We start from the raw sequence: 23,030 nt of genomic DNA, 5'->3' as shown, positions 1-23,030 counted from the left end.
TGGCTAAATTTAGCAGATTGTATCTCGGATTCAGAACTTAAAGGGCTGTAGGGGCTGTGGAACATGTCTTTCAGAAAGAGCCTCCCCCGACTGGATCTGGCTGAATAAACTTTATATTTAGTTTAATGAAGCTGGCAGCCTAGTGTTCCCTCCCAGGAAGGGTGGGGGGTTCTGCAGAGGAGCCGGGAGGATTGTCACTGTGGTCAGCATCCATCTCCAAGGCCCGCACGATGGGGTTGAGCTTTAGAAATGTCAGTGGGGTCCTTAGCTTTAATTGAATGCAAGATGTAGTCACATGTGCTAAAAAGGAAAGAAAAGCACCTCTGCTCTTCAGAGGGGCTTATTGTTAGTGGTTACAGGGAACAAAATGTTCCTATTATATCTGTAGGCTGATTGCTACCTGTCTCTGGCTCTTAATCCTTTAAAGAAAATTCCTTAGAGTTCTCATTGTGGCTCAGTGGTAGCGAACCTGACTAGAATCCACGCGTACACGGTTTTGATACCCGGCCTTGCTCAGCAGGTTAAGGATCCAGCGTTGCCGTGAGTTGTGGTGTCGGTCAGACATGGCTCGGATCTCGCGTTGCTATGGCTTGTAGCTGTGGAGTAGGCCAGCAGTTATAGCTCTGACTCAACCCCATAGCCTGGGAACTTCCATATGCTGCGGGTTCGGCCCTACGAAGACAAAATAAACCAAAAAAACTCAACATCGCAGTGTTCCTGCCAAACAGCCGAACCCAGCGTCAGGACATGGTGCCTGGGCCCTTCTGAGCCCTGAACTCTCAAGAGTCCAAGTGCAGCCACACAAACTGAAGACTTTGAAAGTTTAGGTCAATTATTGAATGTCTGGCCCTTTATTAAACTCCAAAACGACATACAGATCAAATGAGTAAAAGGAATAGTTATTCAGCAAAACATGTCTGCAGTTCAGGCCTGAGGTACTACGGTGGCAAGAGGGCTGGACTGCCACACTCCCTCCCTGGGGGTGGTCAGCAGGGACACACGTCTGCCCCTCCACATCCAGTGCCCAGGACAGGCAACCTCGCATTCACTACCATCTCATTCATTACTCTTTTTTTTTTTTCTTAATATACACGAAACACACCGCAGAGTATATACTAATAAGCCAAGAGCTTTATTGATGCAGCAGGCACTTTACAATGAACCCAAGAGAGCCCGCCTTCTCTGGGAGGATGGGCTGTCTGTACAAACCCTCGGGGGTTTTCCACTTCAAAAAACCAAGCTCTCCCTTTACCGCAGCCCTTGGATCTGCACCTGCCCAAATCATCCCTCCCCTGTTTTTAACAGGCAGTGCACACAGGTACACCTGACCAACGATGGCCAGCCACTCTGGCAGACAGTCACAATGTCAGTTCTGCATTACTCGCGGACAAAGGCATAGACTATCAGATCCTGCAAAGGATTTAGGAAACAGTAAGACGATTTCTCCCTCCACCTTGAAAATAAAATACACTTCAGCGGATGCATGTCCTGAAATTGTTTAGTTGGGAGTTGCTAGGAAGATGGCCGATTGTCAATCCCTTCTTCGCCAGCCTGTGCATCCAAAATTCTTCTCAAGGTAACATGAGTCTTTTTTGTTTGTTTGTTTTTGTTTTAAACAGTCTTTCTTGCTGTAAGAACTCTTATAATGGAGCCTAGTCCTCCTACTGCTAATGCCTGTGGGGGCAGGAAAAGAAAGGTGTCAAATGAGACCTGGTTGGCCAAGGGGAGCCTAATTTGCCAGGGGAGGTGGGACCGTGCACTCCTGACATGCAGCAGACCCTCTGAAAAAGGATTCCTGGGAGAGGACAGTTAGGAGGTGCCAACGGGGCCCACGTCCTATGGACAGAGCCCTGTCCTGGAACCAAGGGCCCCCAAGAGCTGCTAGCTGTTGAGGCAGCAGAACTGGGCCTGAGAACATTGTTACCAACATACAGAGCCCTCCAGTTTCCCTCTGACAAGCTGATGGTGACCAGCCCACAGGCGCAGCCCGAAGTGCTTAGACAGACACTAGCCCATTAAGAGCTGAAATGTCAGCAAGGCTGAGCACCAAGCTGCTTTACTTTAAAAGGAGCAGAGGGCTCGCCCAGTTCCCCTGAGCACCATGGTCACCCTGAGCCACTAAGCCTACGAGCCCACTTTCCAGAGCGGGCGGGACACACCCACCAGCAAGATGAGAGTCCACACCCCAGCCCAGCCCTGAGGCTGCCCAAGCGACTGACCCCTCAGTGAGGGCCACGCCCTTAAAATTCAACAGAGCCTTTTAGGAAGGCATTTGAGTTGGTACTAGCCGGGTCCCCTTTAATGACAGGCAGGCTTCCTGGAGCTCTACAGGGCAGAGGACATGGGCTTGATGAAAGGCCTTGCTTTTGTACTGACCCCAGCCAAGGTCAGGCACAGCTTTTCCTGCATCAGGTGGATGAAGGACCTACTGAGCGACTGCCAAGCTTTCTGGTACTGCCCGCTCCGGCCTGAGGAGGCTGAGGCCGGAGCAGGAAGCCCTCAGAGCTAACCAGAGGACGCAGCCCTGCATCTAAGACCCACGCCTACCACCTCAACCAACCCAGAGAAAGTATTACAGAGCACCAGCCACCAGCAAGCCTGCCTGCCTGCCTCTCACATGGACTCCCTGGCTACCTGACCACGCCGAGTCACCCACCCCATGCCTGCCTGGCGTAAACCAGCTGCTACGGCAATGGCGACTCTCAGAGACAGCAGACCCCCTACCACGTACTTCCCTGGGAGAGGTAAGTGCTCAGATGTCCCAGGTTGCTTGAGGCATGGCCCCTTCCTCTCACATGCCTCTGAGACTCTCCTACGTTGGTTTTGGATAACCTGGTCTGCTGATGTGAACCCCAGGGTTGGGATGAGTCGGTGGGCTGCCTGAGCAGGCCATGTGTTCACATACCTTTTCATGCCACTGGAGTAACACTGCGCTGCTGTTTTCTGTGGGCTTCTCAAACCCTTTATAAATGTACTTCATTAGCAAGTCGATGCCATTTCTGTCCAGTGACTGCACAGCCTGCTCAATTTCGCTGCTCTTAAAATTTGTAAGCACTTTCAGCACCACACCCTGGGCCCGTTCCTACAGAGGAAAGAGAGCGGGGAGGGAGGCTCAGAGCCATGGCCCAGGCATAGCCACATCCCGTAATGCAGGCTCAGAAACACCAAACCAAGTAGTCAGAACTCATTAGAAACACTGCCCAATTTCTAACTCATCTGGAATGGTTACAAAAATAACTAGGCTGAAATTCTTTTATTCATTTAAATTTCCAAGTATCCCAAAGTATTCAAAGCCAATAATTTATTCCACTTACTTGACAGGGAAATAAGTGGTTTACTGGGGGAGGCATCACCACTTTTTTTTAGCTGCACCCACAACACACAAGAGTTCCCAGACCAGGGATGGAACCCATGCAGCATGGAACAGCAGCAACCCAACAAGCCACAGCAGTGACAATTCTGGAATCTTAACCCATAGCCCCACGTGGGAACTCCCAAGCATCATTATTTTTGATGGCACCAGCAAGGCCTTAAGCACTGTAAGATCATAACTGTGGAGATCTAGATTTAAAAAAACAAACAGGAGTTCCCGTCGTGGCGCAGTGGTTAACGACTCCGACTAGGAACCGTGAGGTTGCGGGTTCGGTCCCTGCCCTTGCTCAGTGGGTTAAGGATCCGGCGTTGCCGTGAGCTGTGGTATAGGTCGCAGACGCGGCTCGGATCCCGTGTTGCTGTGGCTCTGGCGTAGGCCAGGGGCTACAGCTCCGATTCGACCCCTAGCCTGGGAACCTCCATATGCCACGGGAGCGGCCCAAAGAAATAGCAAAAAGACAAAAAAATAAAAATAAAAATAAAAAAACAAGCAAAAACACGTTTACTTGGCTGCAGCTTCCCTCTTGTTCACCCCAGGGTAACAAAGGGGCCATTCTACTCCAGGTTTGAGAGGTGCAACAATTGGTTACATCAAGATGCCATCACAGGGAGTTCCCGTCCTGGCTCAGAGGAAATGAATCTGACTAGTATCCATGAGGATGTAGTTTTGATCCCTGGCCTTGCTCAGTGGGTTAAGGATCCAGCGTTGCTGTGTGCTGTGGTGTAGGTTGCAGATGCCACTCGGATCCACATTGCTGTGGCTATGGTTTGTTTAGGCCAGCAGCTACAGCTCCGATTTGACCCATAGCCTGGGATGGCAGACTCCATATGCTGTGGGTGCAGCCCTAAAAAGATGAAAAGTAAGTAAGTAAATAAATAAATATCTTAAAAGTTTTTTTTTTTTTTTAAAGATGCCATCACAAGATGGTGGAATTCCAGCTTCAGAGAGACCCCTGGGAGTTCCCATTGTGGCTCAGCAGTAATGAACCCAACTAGTATCCATGAGGATGTGGCCTTGCTCAGTGGGTTAAGGATTCAGTGTTGCTGTGAGCTATGGTGTAGGCCGGCAGCTATAGCTCCAATTCGAACCCTAGCCTGGGAAGTTCCATATGCCACAGGTGCAACCCTAAAAAGACAAAAAAAAGAGACCCCTTTCTCTGAACCAAATTTTAGATAGTCTCAGCAATGAGATTTTAGATGGCCTAAGTTCTGCAGTCTGCACAGCTGTATCGTCTGCCTAGTTTTTAAGAGGCAGGAGATCATAAAAGCACTAAAAACCCTTTTGCAAATAAAGCCTATTCAATAGCTTATAAAAGCACTGCTACGTCCCACATGGCAAGCTAATTTATAGTTTTGTTCATCAGGAAGGGCTGGGCTGACTTCTCACCCCATGAGGGCCTGGTTCGGAAGTGAACGTTTCTTTGGGGAGCATTTACTATCAACACTGACAGCTCTGGTACAGGAGCACCAGGAGGCTTTCGTGGAAACACTGCCCAGTGCCAATGCACTCTCCTAGCAGATACTCGCTGGTGCAGTGATGAAACAGACGCTGTCCAGAGCCCCAGCGAGTTCACACTGGACAACCACAGCCCTGGTCCCAACACCACCCAACAAGAGCTGCAGCTCGACCCAGTTTACCTTCACGGCTTGATTCTTGGTGTTGACGGGGGAGTTCCGTAAGGCTGCGTGAAATGCCCGAAGCATGTCCCCTGTGCATCTCCAGTTAAGGATGGCTATGCTCTAGCATGTCCATGCTTTTATTAATGAACTCATGTCAAAAAGAACTCGAGAGTCAAATGGCATCTTATCCACATCCACCCACCTCCCCCTGCAGCTTCCAGGCAGGCACAGCTTGGTTAGAGGGTCACCTGCAGCTCTCCTGAGCCACACAGAGGGCGGAAGGGGTATATCTACCAACCCTACAAGCCCTCCTGCCACCCCTAAACCTTCCCCTTCAAAGCCAGTGTGGACACACACGCAAGCATGCACTCTCTGGAAGGTAGTAGCAAAGCAACTGCCCCCTTGGGGAAATTTGCACAAAATCTGACTGAGCTGGATTGCACCTGCTCGGCACCAGCCACCATAACTGCCCTACTAGACCCTCGTGATCACCGTGTGAAGTTACCATTCTCATCCTCTCTTCTTAAAAGGGAAGAATGAAGGCACAAACGGAAGTCTCCTAACTCTTAATCCAATGTTTGTCTCAGGTAAACTACTGAAGAAATTAAGATGTGCTAAAACTTTTATCTTCCAAGACCTATCCAGGCCAGTGGGGTCCCAACTGAGGGATATTTAATAACCTAGAAGAGCCTTCTACCAACAAAACGAACCAATCCCCCCTACACACACATTTCCCAAACCTTAGTTGGAGTCCTGACACATGCTTTGCTGAGCTTAGAATACCCAGCACACAAAAGAAAATTACAATCTGGGTTAGGTCCCCAAAGGTGACACCTATTTTAAACTGAATTACATCAGCTGACTTTCATTTCCTCATCTGAAACACTGGCTTCAGCCAAAAAGCTTCAAAAATAGAACAAGAAATGGCTTCTACCCAATCGGGGTCTCTCCTCCTCTTCCTGCAGCGATACTCCCTTGTGAACAGACAGCCTCCCTAGCAAAGCTGAGTCCCTGGTCTTCCCTGGTGAGGCCTCCATCTTGACTGAGCCGGGCCCATACAGCCAGGGAGCCACCCCTGCAGGCTCCCTAGCACCCTGCTGGGCTCTGACCTACCTTCCAATTTGAGGCAGCCCACTCTCCCACACCCCCCATATCTGTCAGCTTTGGAATTCCTTTTTCCCAGCCAGGTGAGGGCCAGCCTGATACCAGCCACTTATAACTTCTACCTCAGAACTCTTTTCTAATTTGGCATCCCAGAGCAATGAGCAGAGTCCCAGAGCCTCAAGAGGAAACGTGGGCTGGCACTCTTCACTAACCAGCGTGGCTGGGAAACAAAATATTTCAGAAGATGAATGGATAAGGCTAGGATAACCAGTCCACGGGGGCAAAAAGAGTCACTGCTCTAGAGTTAATCTCGCTGTGGTGCCTGTCTACCCAGCATTCACTGCAGGTGTTGACAGGCAAGGCCACCAGTGGCTGAGGGATCTGGGGAGCGAGGAGGGGCCTACCATTTATCAAGCTGGCCTCCGGACTCAGCGCCTAGTCACCTGTAGATCAGGGTTTCTCAACCACAGCACTGCTGACATTTTAGACCACATGACTGATGTAGGGTCTACCCTGTGCATCATACAATTTACCAGCATCCCTGGCCTCTCTGCACCGGATCCCAGTAGCACCCCCCAAGTTGTAACGATCAAAATATGTCCAAAAATAGACAAATTTCTTTAGGGGGAGGAGAGTGCAAAATCACTCAAAACCACTGCTCTTGCCAGATTCCCGCTCCAGGGGACCAAAAGGTACCTCAGCAAGCAAGAAAAGGATCTAGCGCTTAAAATCCCTACAAGGGCTCAGAGCCTGTGCCCAGGTGTTTTCACATGTCATCTCATCCCTCCTAACAGTTCTTTGTGACAAGAGTGATTATTCTGATTTTAAAGGCAATGAATCTGAGGCTCAAAGAAGGAAAATGACCTGCCCAGGGTCACAAAGCTAAGCTGTCCAGGTGGCCTTCAAACCCAAGTATGCCTGATTCCAAAGCCAAGCTCTTTCTACAACCTCTGGCTGCCACGCCACGCACAGACCCTAAGTGCACATCCAGGACACTTGCTGTGTGTCCAGCCCTGTGTTGAAGCCTTCTGGCATGTTGTCCGGTGATGCCGCTGTTGAACCTGTAAGCCAAGCTTGGTTCTCCTCCCTTTCACAGAGGTAGATGCCGAGGGTCACAGAGCGAATGAGATCTGCTCAAAGTCACAGAGCCACAGCATAACTGAGCTGGGTGTGTGCGGATGTGCAGCCCATGCTCCATTTCATCTGTGTGATCTCCCATCACGACAGGCCTCCCTCTACGCACTAGGACAGGCTTACTCCCCACACCCCCGCCCCCCATCAACGCCTATCCCTACTCCCCTTGCCTCTGTCCTAAGACTCCTAGAAACCTGTTCTATAGTTTATTAATCTAATGTAAATCCAATACCTGGCACACGGTAAGGACTCAGCAAATATTAGTTCCTTCCTCCTCCCTTCCTGGCCCTACATTTGCCAGGATTTCCGTTCTCACCTGCTAACCTCCCTTTCCCCAATCCCGAGAGGTACATCCTCCGTGGTAACCAGGTTTCTGACACTGCCATTAGTGAAGAAACTACCACCCCCTGCCTCCAAGCAGCCTCAAGGAACCTATCACATCAGAAGCACACCAAGACATGACCTCTGATAAGTCCCTACAGCACCAGGACGAAGACAGCAGATAAACAGGCCTTGTTCTCCCCTTCTGTGGATGGTCTGGGCCACAGGCCTGACTCTGGAGCCCTTTTGGCAATGCCTGCCCACAGGCCAGGTTCTGCACCAGACTGCAGAATCAAGGTTCCCTCATGGGTACCTTCTCATAACCCCATTTCACCAATGGGGTTAGAAAGGTGATCCTGATGGGGCAGGAAATCCAAGTTTGAATCCCCATCTTTGAAAACACATTTGTTCAAACAAAAAATGTCTGAAGGTTTTTGTTTCAAGGCCCACTGGAGGAACACTGCAGGACTCCTCCCAAAGGCAGTCAAATGGATTCGACTTGCCAAGCTGAGTCAAATGATTAAACACCCAAAACCTGATTTATATACAGTACAGCCTGAGCCTCCAACCTTGCCCTGGCAAGTGCGGGGGAGGGGTGGGCACTTCCTGTAACACCATTTGAATAAAGAAAAATCCTTCCTGTGAGAATAAGTCAGTTTCCTGTGCTCAAACTGCTAAGCGACCAAGCAGGCTGTGACAACCACCTCTATTTTTAATCTTGTTTTCCAAATGCTTGTTTTCTGTGACCACAGAACACTCATTTTCAGTCGTGGGGCTCTACTTTTACATCTCACTTTACGTTGCCTGGTTTTTCTTAGCTCTAAACTACTAGTTTTTTCCACTGCTTTCTGAACAAGAAGGCTATTGGGAGGAAGGAGCCAAGACTCACTTGTTGAAAGTGGCTGAGACCATGGAGGTCCAAAGCCCAACGGTTGTAGGAAAGTACAAAGAGGTGAGAAAGAGGGGCATCAAGCTGGAGCGTTCAGAACGATTCTGGGATGGGAGATGGAATCGCAGACCTCAGGGCCGGACTAAGGCTAAGGCTGCAGCCTTCGCTCCCACGTGGGTCCTTTCTTCCCCGAAGCCACCCACCCACCTATTTTCATGTGGTGCTGCAATCCGGCCCGAGAGGACTGTGTCTGGGAGCCGCCCTGGCCTCTCAATTACTCAGCGGTGGCTCACCTTGGCCCCTCCCGCCGATCAAGCCCGAGAATGGCCCTGTTTCCTGCCTGGGAGAGATGGAGTGACAGGGCACCCAAGGAAGGGCCAGCCTGAGAGGGATGAGGAGGCAAGGGGGAGGAAAGAGAGGCCTCGCAGAGGAGGGGCCTGCCGAGCCAGACGCCAGTCCGGCATGCTGCTAGGGCCGCCGAGCAAGCCGGCCCACCAGGATACAGCGGCTCCAGGGGTCCGGGCCGGGGACAAGGGAAGTAGAGAGGCCGGGTGAGAGAAGTGGGGATGCCAGGTCCGAGAGGAGCTAGATCAGTAGGGAGCTGAGAGACTGACCTGAGGGAACCACGGATGAGAGAACTGGGGAGGTCGGCCTGAAGGGCCGGAGTCGGGGATGAGGGGAGTGGGAAGGCCAGGCCAAAGGGGATCCCAGGCCGCCGCGCTGGGGAAGGATATTGCCGCAGGAGCCCGTCCACCTCGCTAGGGTCCGGGCCTGGCTCGGCCGCCGCCGCCGCCGCCTCCTCCTGCTCGTCCACGAATTTGTTCTCATCAAATTCATCGATGTCCACTCGACGGAAGCGCGAGGACAACGTGTTCCGGGCCATGGCGGGGGCTCGGCGCCCGCTCAGCCAGCTCCTCTCCGGGGCAGACCTCCACTCCACTCCGCTCGGAACCGGCTCCGGCTCGGGGGCGGGAAGCGGCGACCCGGCACCTCCTCCACCTCCTCCGCGCGCAGCCGCAGCTGCCCGCCCACTTCCGGGCCACGCCGGAACCGGAAGTGCCGGTAGGAGGGATGGGCGGGGTGTGGCGGGAAGCGCCGGGAAGCGCCGAGAAGCAGTTCTGGAAAACGGCCTTGTGACTCTCTGCGGGACTCCTAACTTCGTGTAGCCTAAGTCTTCCTGACTGGGAAACAGGCGCCCAATCCCGCGAAGGCTCAGCACCTGGGCGGCGCCATAACTGCACTCTTCTTTGGCTTCGTTCCTGCACCGGAGGAGCCCCTGGCTCTGGAAGGGGCGGGGGCGTGCATGGTCGGGGACTCTGGGTGTCATCACTGTCCAGATTGAGGGGGCATGGGTCACCGGGAGAAGGGACCCGGCGCTGCCTGCCGAGTGCTGGGTAGGTTTCTTGGAGAAGAAACCTTCCAGCTGAGGCTTGAAGAATGAGTAGTAGTTCTTGTGCCCAGGGAGTGATGTAGGGTTAGGAGAACGTATGGTCTCAGATTTTAGGAGTTTTGGACGCCACCTTACTGAGCTTAGAGGAGGTTGCTTTTGCCTTATTGTTGTAGTAACTCTTTTATTAATGGACTGGGAGATTTTAAAGACGTTTAAAGTGTGTCCACGGTGCTGTCAAGACAGTGAAGGCATTTGGACCTCAGTATTCTGAGCCCTGCGCGTGAAGCAGTCACCTTGACCGAGGGGGAGGTGGGCAGGGATAGGGAGATGGCCCAGTGGCCACCCTTCTTGCAGGAAGGGCGAGGTCTTGGGGCCTGAGAAGTCTTGCCTGGCTGGAGCAGCAAGGGACTCCCCAGTCTGGGATGGGGAAGGTTGAGCAGAGCACAAATACGGCAGAGTCAAGTGCTACTCTGTGGTGCGTGGGCTGTTGCTTGAGGGGTTCTGTTAATGAGCCTTAGCCTTAGACTACATTGGGTCTTCGTTTTCATATGATAGTACTCTTTTTTAATGAAGACCTGTAGTCAGTGAAATGACCCGTTTCATTGCTTCAAATACTTCTCATGAACTGTCTCTACAGATCAAAAAATTTTTGCCAGACTAGGATGCTATCTAATCTTGGGTGTTAAAGACAGACTCCAACAGGAGTTCCCTGGTAGCTCAATGGGTTAAGGATCCAGCAGTCTTACTCCTGTGGCGAGGCTTCTATCCCTGGCCTGGGTACTTCCGCACGCAAAAACAACAGCAAAAGACTCCTACAGTGGGAGAGGTGCTGAATAAAAGTCCCAGGGGTCCTGGAAAACTTGCCTTTCAGCTCCATACCTTGGAAGAAATCTGTGTGACTCAGGCCACAACACAGCAGAAATTCATATTCCCAGAACATCCTGATCAGAAGGAACTTTAAGCCAGAAATGCTCACTTTTACAAGTAAGGAAAAAGCCCCCAAATAAACTGGTGAATGAAATAATGTCACTGGTTATGATCGTGGATTTCCATTCCAGTCAGGGAGGCAGAATTTTCAAAATTCATAGGATACTATGTCAGGGATAACTGGTTGCTGAGGGGAAAAAAAAAAAACCACGCAGTTCCTGAGAATACATTAATGGTCAAGAGGTGCCCCTGAGGAGGTGACACTTAACAGGGACCTGAAGGAAGTTAAGGAGGGAGCCAAGCAAAGGTTCAAAGGCAGGGCAAGCTTGGTGTATTCCAGAAACAGTAAAGCCACACTGGAGCAGAAGAGGGAGAAGAAATGAGATGGAAGGGAGGTGGGGGCAGGAGCTGCTGTAGGGTGAGGCTTTGTAGGCTGAGGAAAGGATGTGGTCTTGACAGGCCCTTGAAATTCTGGGCAGAGCAGTGACACAATTTGACTCAAAATTGAAAAGGGTCCTTCTAGCAGCTGTACTGAGAACACATGGGAGCAAGAGCCAAACTGGTGATTTAAGAGGTGACACCAGTGGTCCCAGTGACAGTGGTGGCTCAGGCCTGGTAGGTGCCAGTAAGAGAAATGGGATAAGTTTGGGTATTTTGAAGGTAAAGGCTGTAGAATTTGGAAATGGATTGGATGTGGCATATAACAAACAGTAGTCATAGATGGCTTCAAGTTCCGGAAAGATGTACACAATCATTAACAGAACGATAAGCATTTAGAAAACAGGACAGCCAAGTTCCTGTGCACCATTCAACTTCCATGTAAAACCAATCCTTACCAGCACTGTTCTCTGCCCTCTCTTCCCTAGTTCCCTCCACTTCCTGGAAGTCTTGCCTCATTTTGGTCTGAGGCAATGCTTATTAATTCAATTCATCCAACAAGTATTCATGTGCTGGGCCTGGAGACTAGAAAAAACAAACCAGGTGTTCGCCATGGTTCTGCCCTTGGGGAACTTCCAGGCTGGCGGTGGAGATAAACACATAACTTTCATTTTAATTCAGTGTGTTTGGAGCTAAAGAGAGGATTGCACAGAAAGCTTCAGACACAAGCAGAGGCTCCCTGGAGGTGACACCTGACAGCAACAAGGGGCAACCTGGCTTTAACTAGAGCTCTAAGACATGCGGATGAGTCTTTGTTAAGGGCAGTAGAGTGACACTAGAGCACTGACTGATACACATTTGCTGGTTGGAGCAACGATAAAACTGTCCAGTTAGAAAGCTTGATCACTTTCCCTTCCCTTTAGCTTTCAGGGCCCCTTCAAGTGTTCATTAAACTGGGAGCATTAATATAGATGATACTTTGAGCAATTGTTACACATCAGGTCTTGGACTAGAGTTTTACATGTCATTTTCCTGATCCTCACAAATACCACACTTCACAGGTGAGAAAACTGACACTCAGGGTAAGGGATTTGATTTGCCTAGAGTCTCAGCTAGCACCAAGCAACAGAGTAAGAATTTGAAACCGGGTCAGGTTCACTAAAAAAGCCATGACTGCTCTTGACCTTACCACTGGCTGCCTCCACTAGGATATTTATGCAGTTGGATTATACCTGTCTGACCCCGGTCCTCCCCGCCCACCTTGAAGTTCAAGTTCCCTCAAGGGAGGGGGGCCATGTTAATTCATCTTTGAAAACCCCAACCTTCATCCCCTATATTCCGGAACACTGGTTCCTAGCCAGAAGTAGCGCAGACTGGGCGATCTGCAAAGATTTACCGAACGAATGAATGAACAAATAAATGAATCCGTCTTCACTCTGCCATCTCTGGCAAATTGCCCCTCAGCCCAGGCCTCGCTTACCCCACTGCGTTGCTCAGGGCATTAGACCAAATCTAAGGAAGACACGAGCACTGCTGGGCGGGCCTCCGGCTGCCCGGAGCAGGGCTGGACTGACTACCACACGTTACTCGCGGCGCGCCAGTAGGGCTGGAAGTGGCAGGGGAGGAGCTGGAGCTTCCCGGCCGCGGAGCCACTGGCCACGCCCACCGCTACCCGGCAGTAGTTGCCGAGGTCAGCCCCGCCTCTTCCTCTTTCCCTCCAAGAAGGCGGCGGCGGCAGCTTGCACAGCCATGGTGAGGGCCGGGGTATCGGGTGCCATCTGCGCGTTGTGGGGCTCGGGGGCTGGGGTGGGGGCCGCGAGGCGAGTCCTGGGAGCTCATCTGCCAGCCTGGCCTGTGGGACGCTATGCGGAATGGCCTAGCATCGCCCCAGCCGGCTTCTCGCCTTCCACCAGAGGCCTGGGCCCGGAGAGGTGCTCGTTGCCGGGGCCTCTGTCTTTCCTTCTGCGGAATGGGGGTGGCAGCCCGTCTCGCAGCAGGCCTGGGCGAGACCGCGTCTGCTGGAGCCTGGGTTGCCCTGCCCAAGGCGCGGTCGTGCAGGCCCTCCAGCGCACCCTTGGCCCAGGGCGAGGCGCGCGCCCCCGAGGGGCTGATCACGACGCGGGAGGAGGGGAGGACGGGAGGCGGAGGCCTCGGTAAGCGGCGGCGGGGCAGACGGCCCTGCAGGTGTTTGACCAGACTTTACTCTTCCTTGGCGCGCAGGCCAAGATTAAGGCTCGAGACCTTCGAGGCAAGAAGAAGGAAGAGCTGCTGAAACAACTGGAGGACCTGAAGGTGGAGCTGTCCCAACTGCGCGTCGCGAAAGTGACAGGCGGGGCGGCTTCCAAACTCTCCAAGATGTAAGTGACGGATGTTCAGACCACGGCCCTCTGGGTGTGGGGGATACAAAAGCATTGGGAGCGTTTTAAGTGCCTATTGCATGGATCTGTGGGTCGGAACATCACGCCCTTCCTAGCCATCCTCGCCCGCTCCCCTTTGCTCAGGCCGAGGCGCCTGGAGACCCGCTGCCTTTACCTGCATTTGACCCTGTGGTCCTTTTGCCTGACACCTCCGTGGGCCTGTCTGGCTGGGGAAAGAACTGGCTGTCCCTGAAGACCTGTTTTAATGCTGCCTCCGAAGATCTAACTGGAGCCCATTCTCCTACCTCCTACCAGCACTTGATTTTTGTCTCATCCCTCCTCACTTGGTTGCACCTCTTACTTGAGTTGTAGTGTAGCTGCTGTATGTGGAGCAAAAACCAAGCCTTGTGAAAGGAACATGGGTTTGGAGTTAGTCAACTTGGGCATAAAAATTCTGCTTCTGCCACATCTAACCTTCTGGACAGGTTGCTTCATCACCTATAAAATGGGTCCCCAGTAATTTTCTTTTTTTTCTTTTTTTTTTTTTTTGGCTTTTTGCTATTTCTTTGGGCCGCTCCCGCGGCATATGGAGGTTCCCAGACTAGGGATCTAATTGGAGCTGTAGCTGCCAGCCTACGCCAGAGCCACAGCAACGCTGGATCCAAGCCACATCTGCAACCTACACCACAGCTCACGGGAACGCCGGATCCCCAACCCACTGAGCAGGGGCAGGGACCGAACCCGCAACTTCATGGTTCCTAGTCAGATTCGTTAACCTCTGCGCCAAGACGGGAACTCCCCCAGTAATTTTCTTATGTTAGTGTGCAAGCAACTTCTGTGGATCCTCAAGAGCAGTTTACCGTTAACTGAGTGGCCTTCATCCTGCTACATGCCTCATATTCAACATGACTAAAAATTCACTTATCCCCAGCCTGTTCCTCATTTCAGCCTCCCCACTCATCCACCCCATCCCTAGCATTTCTCTTTCTCAGATGTCTCATTTTCCCTCTCAAGTGGCTCCTCCTATGACCCCCTGAACTGAACTTGGTTGCCCAGCTTGTGGCATGAGTCCCTCCAGTCACCTCATTCAAATCAACATTGATTAGGTCTTCTTTATGGATTTCAGGATGTATGACCTGGGGTGGAATGTTTTTCCTGATCTGCCCTCCACCTCTTCTTATTAAGCCTCCTCAATGAACACTTCACAATTCTGCAAAAGCACTGGATATGTCAGCCATTCCCCTGTCCCCACACCTGGGATGCCCATGTATTGTCTCTAGCCTCCAGAACACCTTCCTCCTGGGATGGGTGAAAATGGGGGAGCTGGTGGGGAGTGCTGTGTGCCTTCCCCATCTTCACTGATGTCTCTGTTTTGTAGCCGAGTTGTTCGCAAATCCATTGCCCGTGTTCTCACCGTCATCAACCAGACCCAGAAAGAGAACCTCAGGAAATTCTATAAGGTTAGTAGGGAAGGGAGGGTGGTGCTTGGCTACAGGAGCAAAATTCCAGCTCTTCTTTGACCAAAGGAGCAGTTTGGTAAGCTTCTCTACACAGGTGCTCAGAACGGGGCTTTCCAGAGCCTTCTCAGCTTTTTTGGTATGCCTTCTGACTATTATGTGGCAAGCAGACTGCATTTCCTTGGGGCTGCAGTTGTCAGGTACTCAAAGACGTGGGAGTCTTGCTAGAAACTTGGGGGTGGTGGGCGATTTGTTTTTTAGGGCCATACTTGTGGCATATGGAAGTTCCCAGGCTAGGGGTGGAATCGGAGCTACAGCTGCAGGCCTGTGCCACAGCTCATGGCAATGCCAGATCCCCAACCCACTGAGCAAGGCCAAGGATTGAGCCCGAATGCTCATGGATACTAGATTCATGTCTGCTGGGCCACAATGGGAACTCCCAGAAACTTGGGGTTTTGAATAAAATCTCACCAGAGTGATGAGTTTAAGGAGTTTGAGAATTAACTGTTTAAATGTTTTAATTGTATTGCTAGCCCAGTGTCATTCACTGCCCAGCATCTGGTATTCTTATTTTTCAAATGGGGACTTCAAGGCTTAGGTTAAATTTCCCAGCGTCAACTACAATAAGTGGATTGATGGGGCCTAGGTTCCAAACAGTGTCTTAGGGAGGGGTGGGTTGAGTGTTCCTCAGCCTAGGATTTCCACAACCATTTTCTGGTCTTGTCCTTAAAACTAGTATCATTAGAGTTCAAGGAGTGACATGGGACCAGTAGGAGAGTTTCCATGGTGTGTATGCATATGTTTGACTTGCTGTAAGGAATTGGCTTGTGTGATTGTGGGGGCTGCTGTCAGGACAAGAATATCAAAGGCAGGCTGGAGCTCAACATTTGGTTGAAGCTGCTGTCTTCAGTGGGATTTTTTCTGATTACATTTGAAGAATGGCTTCACATCAGTACCCAAATGAGCATTTGGAAGACTAGAGCATTTGGTCTATCAAAAGAGGTGTGCCTGGAGTTCCCCAGGGGGAAAAAAAAGAACTTGGTGGATTCTCTCTAGTGAAAAGATGATCAGAAATAAACCTTTGAGGAGTTCCCGTCGTGGTGCAGTGGTTAATGAATCCGACTAGGAACCATGAGGTTGCGGGTTCGATCCCTGCCCTTGCTCAGTGGGTTAACGATCCGGCGTTGCCGTGAGCCGTGGTATAGGTCACAGATGCGGCTCAGATCCCACATTGCTGTGGCTCTGGTGTAGGCTGGCAGCTACAGCTCTGATTAGACCCCTAGCCTGGGAACCTCCATATGCCACAGGAGCTGCCCAAGAAATGGCAAAAAGACAAAAAGGAAGAAAGAAAGAAACCTTTGAGGGAATTTCTGTTGTGGCTGAGTGGCTTATGAACCCAAATAGTATCCTTGAGGAAGTGGGTTTGATCCCTGGCCTCACTCAGTGGGTTAAGGATCTGGTTTTGCCAAGGTTGTGGTGTAGGCTGTCAGCTACAGCTTTAATTTGACCCGTAGCCTGGGAACCTCCATATGCCGTGGGTTCGGCCCTAAACAGCCAAAAAAAAAAAAAAAAAGGTTGCCTGGGCTGGCCCATCCCAGGAAATACTAGTTTCTTGGAAGAGTGCTGCCACCTCTGGATGTGTTTTCCCGAGAATTGGGTCTTGAAACTGTCATCAGGCTCTCGGGGGGATGATGGGGAGGGTGGCCTTGGTGACCATCCAGTGAGTTACCCTCGACAGCCAGGTGGGGCTTAGGGAGGTAGAGGTCTGCCTCTGCTTCAGCTGAGGTGTTGAGTAAGTTAGGCCCTGGCCTGTGCCAGCTGATAGGAGGAGTGTGCGCAGACAGACTTCCACGCTTCCGGGTCTCTTCTCGAAGCCCGCCCCTCCTTTGCCCTCATCTCCTGCCTTTTTTCTGCAGTTCTCTGCACCCAGGCTGTTCATGATCTGAACCTCACTCAGCCGCCCTGTGCCTTTCCCTCCGGGCTATTGGCAGTTCCCGGCCTGAGCTGCCGCTCTTGAGCTCTTGTGCCTGCTCTGGTTTCTCTCCTTTCACCATCCATGTTGTTTGGTTTTGAGGCTCTTGCCAGTCATTAGGCGAAACCTTCCTTAATCGCTTTCCTTCTCCCCACCAATGCACGACTTGTTTTCTCTCCCACGTTCTGGGATGGGAGTTCCTTGAGCCAGGAACAGGTCTCACTCCTGGCTAAGCACCTACCATAAGGCCTCAAGTTGAAGAGGCCCCAGAGGACCTTTGCAGAACAAGAGACCTTGAGAGCTGCCAGGAGGTGGGGTGGGAATGGGTGGGAGCAGTGATGGAGATAATGGTTCTGTGAAAGGTCTGGGAGCAGGAGTGGTGGGAGGGGCCCCAAGGCAGGAAGCGGGGCTTTGCCCCTCACAGCAGGATGACTTGAGCCAGGCCTGATCTTCCCTCTGAGCTGCATGTGTTAAGTGGGCATGTCATCACAGGAAATGCCACAGGTACCTGGCAGGCCCTCTAGGTAAATGGAGCCCAGCTTAAGCTGGACACCCCACACTCCTCCCCGCCAGTTCACACATCCATGCCTTAACTTAAGCCAAGATAACAGCCGCCCTCAAGGCTTGGTGGGTGCCACATGTCCCTTGCTGGGTTAGGGTGTAACACTGACTCGGGCTCGGAATTGGTGGAAAGAGCACCAGATAGGGAAGTCACTTGATTCGGGGGCATGCCCCAGGTCTGCCACAGCTTGACTGAGATTTGGGCAAAGTTAAGTCACTTCTTAGCCTAGTAAGTCAGTAGACTTAAAGTGGGGGCAGTCCTCTTTCAGTTTGGAATTTGGGGAAATTAAAAGGTTACTAAGCGGAGTAGGTGGCCTGCCCACACTTCATTCTACAGTCCCGTGTTGACAGCCGCCTGCTGGACGAATGTCATACGGCTCCTCACGCTTGCGTCTCCCCCGCACCCACCTCCCTCAGTCACTCCCCAACACTTCACTTCTGACTGGGGCTTCCTTAGCTACTACAGTAGCTCCCAAACCCTGGTCCTCAGCTTCCCCCGCTCCCCCCTCATCCAGGGCAAGAAGTACAAGCCTCTGGATCTACGGCCCAAGAAAACACGTGCCATGCGCCGCCGGCTCAACAAGCACGAGGAGAACCTGAAGACCAAGAAGCAGCAGCGGAAGGAGCGGTTGTACCCACTCCGGAAGTTCGCCGTCAAGGCCTGAGCATCCAGGGAACAATAAAAGAAACAAACTGGCTGATGTTGCTTTGTGTTTATAGGCATTTGAACTAACTACTGGAGAGATGGGCTGGCGCAGCCTTTGCTGTGTATGGTTACCTGGTGTTTGCTGGATTCCAGCAGGCTAGCTGCTGTCGGCTGCCCTGGTGTGGGGCTGTGGCGGTCCTGGCCACAGGGATCTGAGCCATACGTGTGATGTTATCTTTGAGCAGCTCTGGGTGATTTGCAGTGGACTTGGCATCTTGCCTGATCAGCAGTTCCAGATACTAAGAGCCTCCCGTCTGGGGTAAAGGCGCAGGTGTGGGCCACATCCAGGACTCCCTGCCAAAAGCATGGTGTTGGGCTCTGGGGGTGCAGGCCACCCTGGCAGGCCTTCACTACACCCTTGTTTGCTCCAGCCACAGCCCTTACCTTCAGGGTATCAGTGCACTTTCCTGTGTTGCAGTCCCAGACTTTGACCTGGAAACAAGTGGAAGGGTAGGAAGGTCTTGCAGACGTGTCTGGATCTTTGAGAAAAATCACCTTTGGGGTGAGTCGTTGCCAACATCTAAACTGCTTGGTCTGGATTTTGTTGTCTGTGAGGTGTATTTAACATAATATCTGATAGAAAAATTTCTTCCCCTGAATGAGTCATAAAATGTCAGTACCACTAAAATTTGGGCCAGTGAAGACCTTTTTGCCAGGCATTAGGCGCCATTCAGGGCAGATAGGGATGTGGACATTTCTGGATGTGGGCACTGAGGGCTCGGGGGGTGGGGTTACCGTATGGGAGTAGCCGGCGCTGGCCAGCTGCAGCCCATCCGGGGAGAAAGCTATGCTCTTCACCCAGGTGACGTGGCCCTTGAGCTGGACAAGCAGGCTTCTGGTTGAGGGTTTCCAGATGTGGATAGTCTTGTCCCAGGAGCCAGATGCCTAGACAGCAGACCACTCTAAGCCCATAGGTTTGGGGCCTGTGTACTTGGCCCCCAAAGTAGCCCAAGATCCTCAAAGTCTTGCATTCAGCAAGGAGCCACCCTGGAACCCAAGCAGCCCAGCTCACCAATAGGCCAAATGCTGAGAAGCACAGGCAGCTGATGTTGCCCCTGTGGCCCTCCAGCTCCTGGTGGAAGATGGCTCCAGTCCCTCCGCGCAGGTCCCACATGCGGATAGTGGAATCCCAAGAGCCGGTGGCCTGCAGACAGCTGCCATGAGCAGGGAGCCAGCTCATACCCACCTTCCTGGTTTCTCAGCAGGCACCATGGCACCAAGCCCTGCCCAATCTCCTTACAAAGAAGGGGATGGGCTTAGAGGAGCCAAGTCACTGGGTCAAGGTGTGAAATTCTAACTACTGGTTAGACCAAGGTAGGGAAGTGGGTGTCTGGGCAGAGGCGTGGCTCACCAGGCAGTCTGAGCTGGGTGCAAAGTCACTGCTCTGGATGGAGTCTCGGTGTCCCACTAAGTGGCGCAGCACCTGGCCTGACTGGAGGAGAAAGTGCTGAGCTTCAGAGGGCAACCCAAGCCCATCCCTGCGTAATGTGATGTAGCACAGGGGTTGGGGAGGGTTTCTGGGACTGAACAGGAGAGGAGGACGGTCCAAGCAGGGAGGACTTGAGGGCACCAGGGCTGGGGTGGAGGAAGGCCTGGTAAGGTAGCTGCAGCCAGATGCAGCGGGGTGGGCATGGCAGTGGGGGAGGCGCTACCTTTGTGGGGCCGTTGTGGACGGTGTGCATCTCTGGATCCTAGCTGTCCTACATACCTGCACTTCCCAGAGCATCACCCTCTTGTCCCAGCCACCTGATGCCAGCTGCTTTGAGTCAGGGCTGAAGCTGACTGTCTCCACACTCCGCTGGTGACCTGCAAGCAGCAGCCCAGGGTTAAGTGGGGTGTGGTGAGGTGGCACAGGACACAGCAGGGCCGGAAAGGGAACCCAGGACTGCTGCCTGGCTCCCAGCCCACTCACCCTTTAGGACCTGCAGACACTCGACTTTTGCGACATCCCACAGGCGGATGGTGCAGTCACTGGAAGTGCTGGCAAACAGGCGGCCATCAGGGGAGAAGCGGCAGAACTTCACGGGGCCTGGGACAGGTGGCCGTGATCAAGGGACAGGCTATTGCCCTGCACATCGGGCCCTTGCATTCTGACCCCACCGATATCTTCAGTCGCACAGACTACCTCCCCTCCAGCCACCTGGAAGTTGGAAATTGCTGGGCTTCCTTACCTTGGCCTGCAATACCCTAATCAAACGCAAGCACCTCCCAGAAACCCCTTGACAGCCCAGCCTAGGTTCATTGCTCCCTTTGAGCGCCCCAGCCCCTGGACTTTGCCTATTACAGCCTGAGTCAAGCTGCCATGTCATTGCCAGATTTTTTTTCTTGTCTCCTTAATTATGATAGTTATATTTATCAAGTCGGTGCTGGGTGCCCAGGCACTTTGCTCACACTATCTCATCCTGTAGGGCAGCAACTCTTCTTCACGTTTTAAAGAGGCTCAGAGAGGTGACATGACTGCAGTCACAGTCCAAAAAGTAGGTTAAAAAAAGTGGTCACAGTTTAAAAAAAAAAAAAAAACGTTATGGGCATTATTGCTAAGTGAAATTAGTCACAAAGAGGAATACTATATGATTCTACTTAAATGAGGTACTTAGTCAAATCTGAGACAGAAGGCAAAGTAGCAGTTGCCAGGGGCTGGGGAAAGGGAGGAACGGGGTTGCTTAATGGGTATAGAGTTTCAGTTCGAAGTGGCTAGTACGGTATTACGTATATTTTAAACAGTTTTACGTGGTAGGATTTGAGTCCAGTTCAGTCAGAGCCAGGCCCAGGATCCCAGGGACCGGGTCCTCTATCCTGCCCCATCCCTGCCTGGCTGTCTTGCTCAGATGCCCAGGTCAAATGTCAGAGGTCATTGTGGTGGGCTCTGCAGAATGCCGGAACAGGCCCATGGGCCTCCTTCTCCCCATCTAGGCTGAAGAGCCCCACCTGTGTGGCCACCCAGTCTCCACAGCAGCCGCCCGCTCTGAGTCTCCCAGCCATACACACAGCCGTCCTCAGAGGCGGTGAGCAGCCTCTGGCCGTCCGGAGAGAAGGTGGAGGAGTTGACCTGGAAGGAGAGAAGTCCTGTCCTGGGGCAGGATATACCTTTCTGGTCAGCCCTAAACACTGCCCCAGGAACTTGGACTTAAGGCCTCACTTGACAACCAGAACCTAGAAACCACCCTGCAGTAGAGCCAAGAGCTTGGTGCTCTCTCTGCTGTCCTGTAAAACGAGTCTGAAGCTCAGAGCAAGCCCTCACTGAAGCCAGAGGCTGGAACCTTCTCCAGAAGCCAAAAGCCCATTCTAGAGCTGGAGAACTAGCTCAAAATCTGCTCTAAGCCCTGAGTCCCCTCTAAGCCAGAGTCCAAAGAACGCTGGAATCCGCCAGGAGTTTGAGCCCTCTCTGGAACCAGAGCTTAGAATTCTAGAGCCCATTCTGCAACTGCAGCCTAGGGAGCACTCGAAATCCCACTGCAAAGAACAAGAAACCATTCTAGACACAAAGCCGAGAAGCAAAGTTCTGAGCAGAGCCCGACATGGCCTCACCTCCCCGCGGTGCCGGCCGTAGAATTTCACTCTCCCCACCGCCAGCGTCCCGGGGGTCCCGCTGTTCATGGGCCCGCGGCCGCCCGCCCCCGGGGGCTCCCTCCTAGGTGGGCGCTGGCCTGACCCGCGGGCCCTGGCTCAGAGGAAGGGGAAGGGGGAAACTGTGTACCTGCGGTCTCCATGGCAATCGGGGCGGGGCGCGCAGCCGCTATAGAGTCTCTAGGAAGCCAAGAGAGGAGACTGTATGCGAGACACTGCTCTGAGCTCATGGGAGATGGGGCAGCAGCAGGCGGGACTGCCGGGGGCTCTAAGAAGGGACTTCCCTGCCCAGACCGCTGCAAGTGGAACCTTGGGCAGCTCTGGTCGCGGGGCAAGACGGCACGTACAGCGGCCGCTAGAGGGCACGCCGACCCCACACACCGCGCCGTCTCTCCCCTGAGCCCTTGCGCAGTGCCCATCAGTTTCCAAAGGCCCACAGCCGTCTTTGAGACGATCCAGTTTCCCCTTCGGCACAAAGGAGAAACCCATCTCTGTCCTCTAGGGCTCTAGGCTTGAGCCAAGCTCAGGGCCTGACACATAGTAAGTGCCCTGGAGGGCCCACTGTGGAGCCAAGACCCCTTTCCTCCAGGAGTGTCCAGTACCCAAGAACTCACAAGAAGAGGGTTGGAAACGATATTTATCTCTGCCCTCCAGGATGTGGAGAGCCAGAAGCAATATGCAAAGCACAGGGTATTAAAAAGTGGGGTCACTGTTAACGTTCCTGGCACCACGAAGTGTCCTGTCTGAGGGTGTAGAGGGAGGCCCAAGGAGCTCCTTGTTGGCCACTCCAAGCTAAAACCAGGAAAGAACAGAACTTGGCTTCAATGTCCATTTTTCAGATGAGGAAACTGAGGCTCCAGGAGTGGGGGAACTTGTTCAAGGTCCCTCAGCAAATAGGAAAGGAATTGGGGCTTCATCCTGTATCTGCCTGACCCTGAGGCCTGGATTAGGACCACCTGCCATGAATTCCAGGGGCCTCACAGCAGATGGCTCTCTGGTACGTCTGGGAAACTGAAGCTCTGAGGGGGCAGATTTGGCCCAGTCCTCCAGCACCTCCATGGCAGAGCTGGGGCCAGAACCCAGTCCCCTCTCCACAGTGGGACAGGGTAGGACTGAGACACTCCCCCACTGTCTAGTGGATTTCAGGCTCCCTGGGGGTGAAGCTGGGGCAGCTGGGCTTTGCGAGCTTCAAACTCAAGGGTTCCCAGTGGTGATTCACACCCCTCCCCCCCAAACCTCTCTGCCAGAAATTCTTCTCACGGAGATCTGCTGTTC

General features: G+C 52.6%; 4 protein-coding genes across 8 annotated transcripts in view; 2 read left to right on the top strand and 2 right to left on the bottom strand.

Annotated features, from left to right (window-relative positions):
* Positions 1–2,996, top strand: part of GOLGA1 (golgin A1) — a 55,353-nt gene extending 52,357 nt beyond the window's left edge. The window contains exon 24 of one of the 2 annotated variants that reach the window (XR_007133302.1): positions 2,382–2,996. The gene's annotated coding sequence lies outside the window, so the exon portion shown is untranslated. Of the gene's footprint in view, positions 1–520; positions 538–2,381 lie in introns of those variants that run through there. The other variant, XR_007133303.1, reaches the window with a different exon arrangement.
* ARPC5L (actin related protein 2/3 complex subunit 5 like) lies at positions 1,114–9,467 on the bottom strand. The gene is made up of 4 exons (XM_047768383.1): positions 9,175–9,467; positions 5,011–5,083; positions 2,906–3,082; positions 1,114–1,674 (listed from the first exon to the last, which is right to left on the bottom strand). Exons 1-4 carry the CDS (start codon positions 9,321–9,323, stop codon positions 1,612–1,614), a joined length of 462 nt encoding a protein of 153 aa, XP_047624339.1. The 5' UTR covers positions 9,324–9,467; the 3' UTR covers positions 1,114–1,611.
* Positions 9,468–12,736: 3,269 nt separating this feature from the next.
* Positions 12,737–18,180, top strand: RPL35 (ribosomal protein L35). Its single transcript, XM_047768384.1, has 4 exons — positions 12,737–12,887; positions 13,356–13,492; positions 14,871–14,952; positions 17,998–18,180. The coding sequence occupies exons 1-4, from the start codon at positions 12,885–12,887 to the stop codon at positions 18,145–18,147; spliced, it is 372 nt and encodes a 123-aa protein (XP_047624340.1). The 5' UTR covers positions 12,737–12,884; the 3' UTR covers positions 18,148–18,180.
* On the bottom strand, positions 18,181–21,874 carry WDR38 (WD repeat domain 38). 4 transcript variants are annotated; one of them, XM_047768379.1, is made up of 9 exons: positions 21,717–21,874; positions 21,117–21,237; positions 20,101–20,217; positions 19,897–19,994; positions 19,540–19,620; positions 19,201–19,332; positions 18,924–19,073; positions 18,573–18,620; positions 18,181–18,482 (listed from the first exon to the last, which is right to left on the bottom strand). In XM_047768379.1, the coding sequence occupies exons 1-9, from the start codon at positions 21,783–21,785 to the stop codon at positions 18,360–18,362; spliced, it is 939 nt and encodes a 312-aa protein (XP_047624335.1). In that variant the 5' UTR covers positions 21,786–21,874; the 3' UTR covers positions 18,181–18,359. The 4 variants fall into 4 exon arrangements, with proteins under 4 accessions (XP_047624335.1, XP_047624334.1, XP_047624337.1 ...); XM_047768378.1 differs by having other exon boundaries at positions 18,181–18,620; XM_047768381.1 differs by lacking the exon at positions 18,924–19,073.
* Positions 21,875–23,030: the final 1,156 nt, after the last annotated feature.

Source organism: Phacochoerus africanus, chromosome 2 (assembly GCF_016906955.1).
Source record: "Phacochoerus africanus isolate WHEZ1 chromosome 2, ROS_Pafr_v1, whole genome shotgun sequence".
In the NCBI taxonomy this organism is placed as follows: Eukaryota; Metazoa; Chordata; class Mammalia; order Artiodactyla; family Suidae; genus Phacochoerus; species Phacochoerus africanus.
This window is presented reverse-complemented; position numbering and strand designations above follow the sequence as displayed.

Bases quoted from the DNA above. Each gene is read 5' to 3' on its own strand.
- WDR38 (XM_047768378.1), bottom strand. From the start codon at position 21,785: ATGAACAGCGGGACCCCCGGGACGCTGGCGGTGGGGAGAGTGAAATTC. The intron at 19,995-20,100 runs GTGAGTGGGCTG...TGCTGCTTGCAG, and splicing joins GTGTCTGCAGGTCCTAAAGG to GTCACCAGCGGAGTGTGGAG. The intron at 19,333-19,539 runs GTGAGCCACGCC...AGCTGTCTGCAG, and splicing joins CACCCAGCTCAGACTGCCTG to GCCACCGGCTCTTGGGATTC.
- RPL35 (XM_047768384.1), top strand. The intron at 13,493-14,870 runs GTAAGTGACGGA...TCTGTTTTGTAG, and splicing joins GCTTCCAAACTCTCCAAGAT to CCGAGTTGTTCGCAAATCCA. The intron at 14,953-17,997 runs GTTAGTAGGGAA...CCCCTCATCCAG, and splicing joins ACCTCAGGAAATTCTATAAG to GGCAAGAAGTACAAGCCTCT.
- ARPC5L (XM_047768383.1), bottom strand. From the start codon at position 9,323: ATGGCCCGGAACACGTTGTCCTCGCGCTTCCGTCGAGTGGACATCGAT. The intron at 5,084-9,174 runs ATATCCTTCCCC...CTGGAGATGCAC, and splicing joins GTGGACGGGCTCCTGCGGCA to AGGGGACATGCTTCGGGCAT. The intron at 1,675-2,905 runs GTATGTGAACAC...CTGCCCCCACAG, and splicing joins TACTCCAGTGGCATGAAAAG to GCATTAGCAGTAGGAGGACT.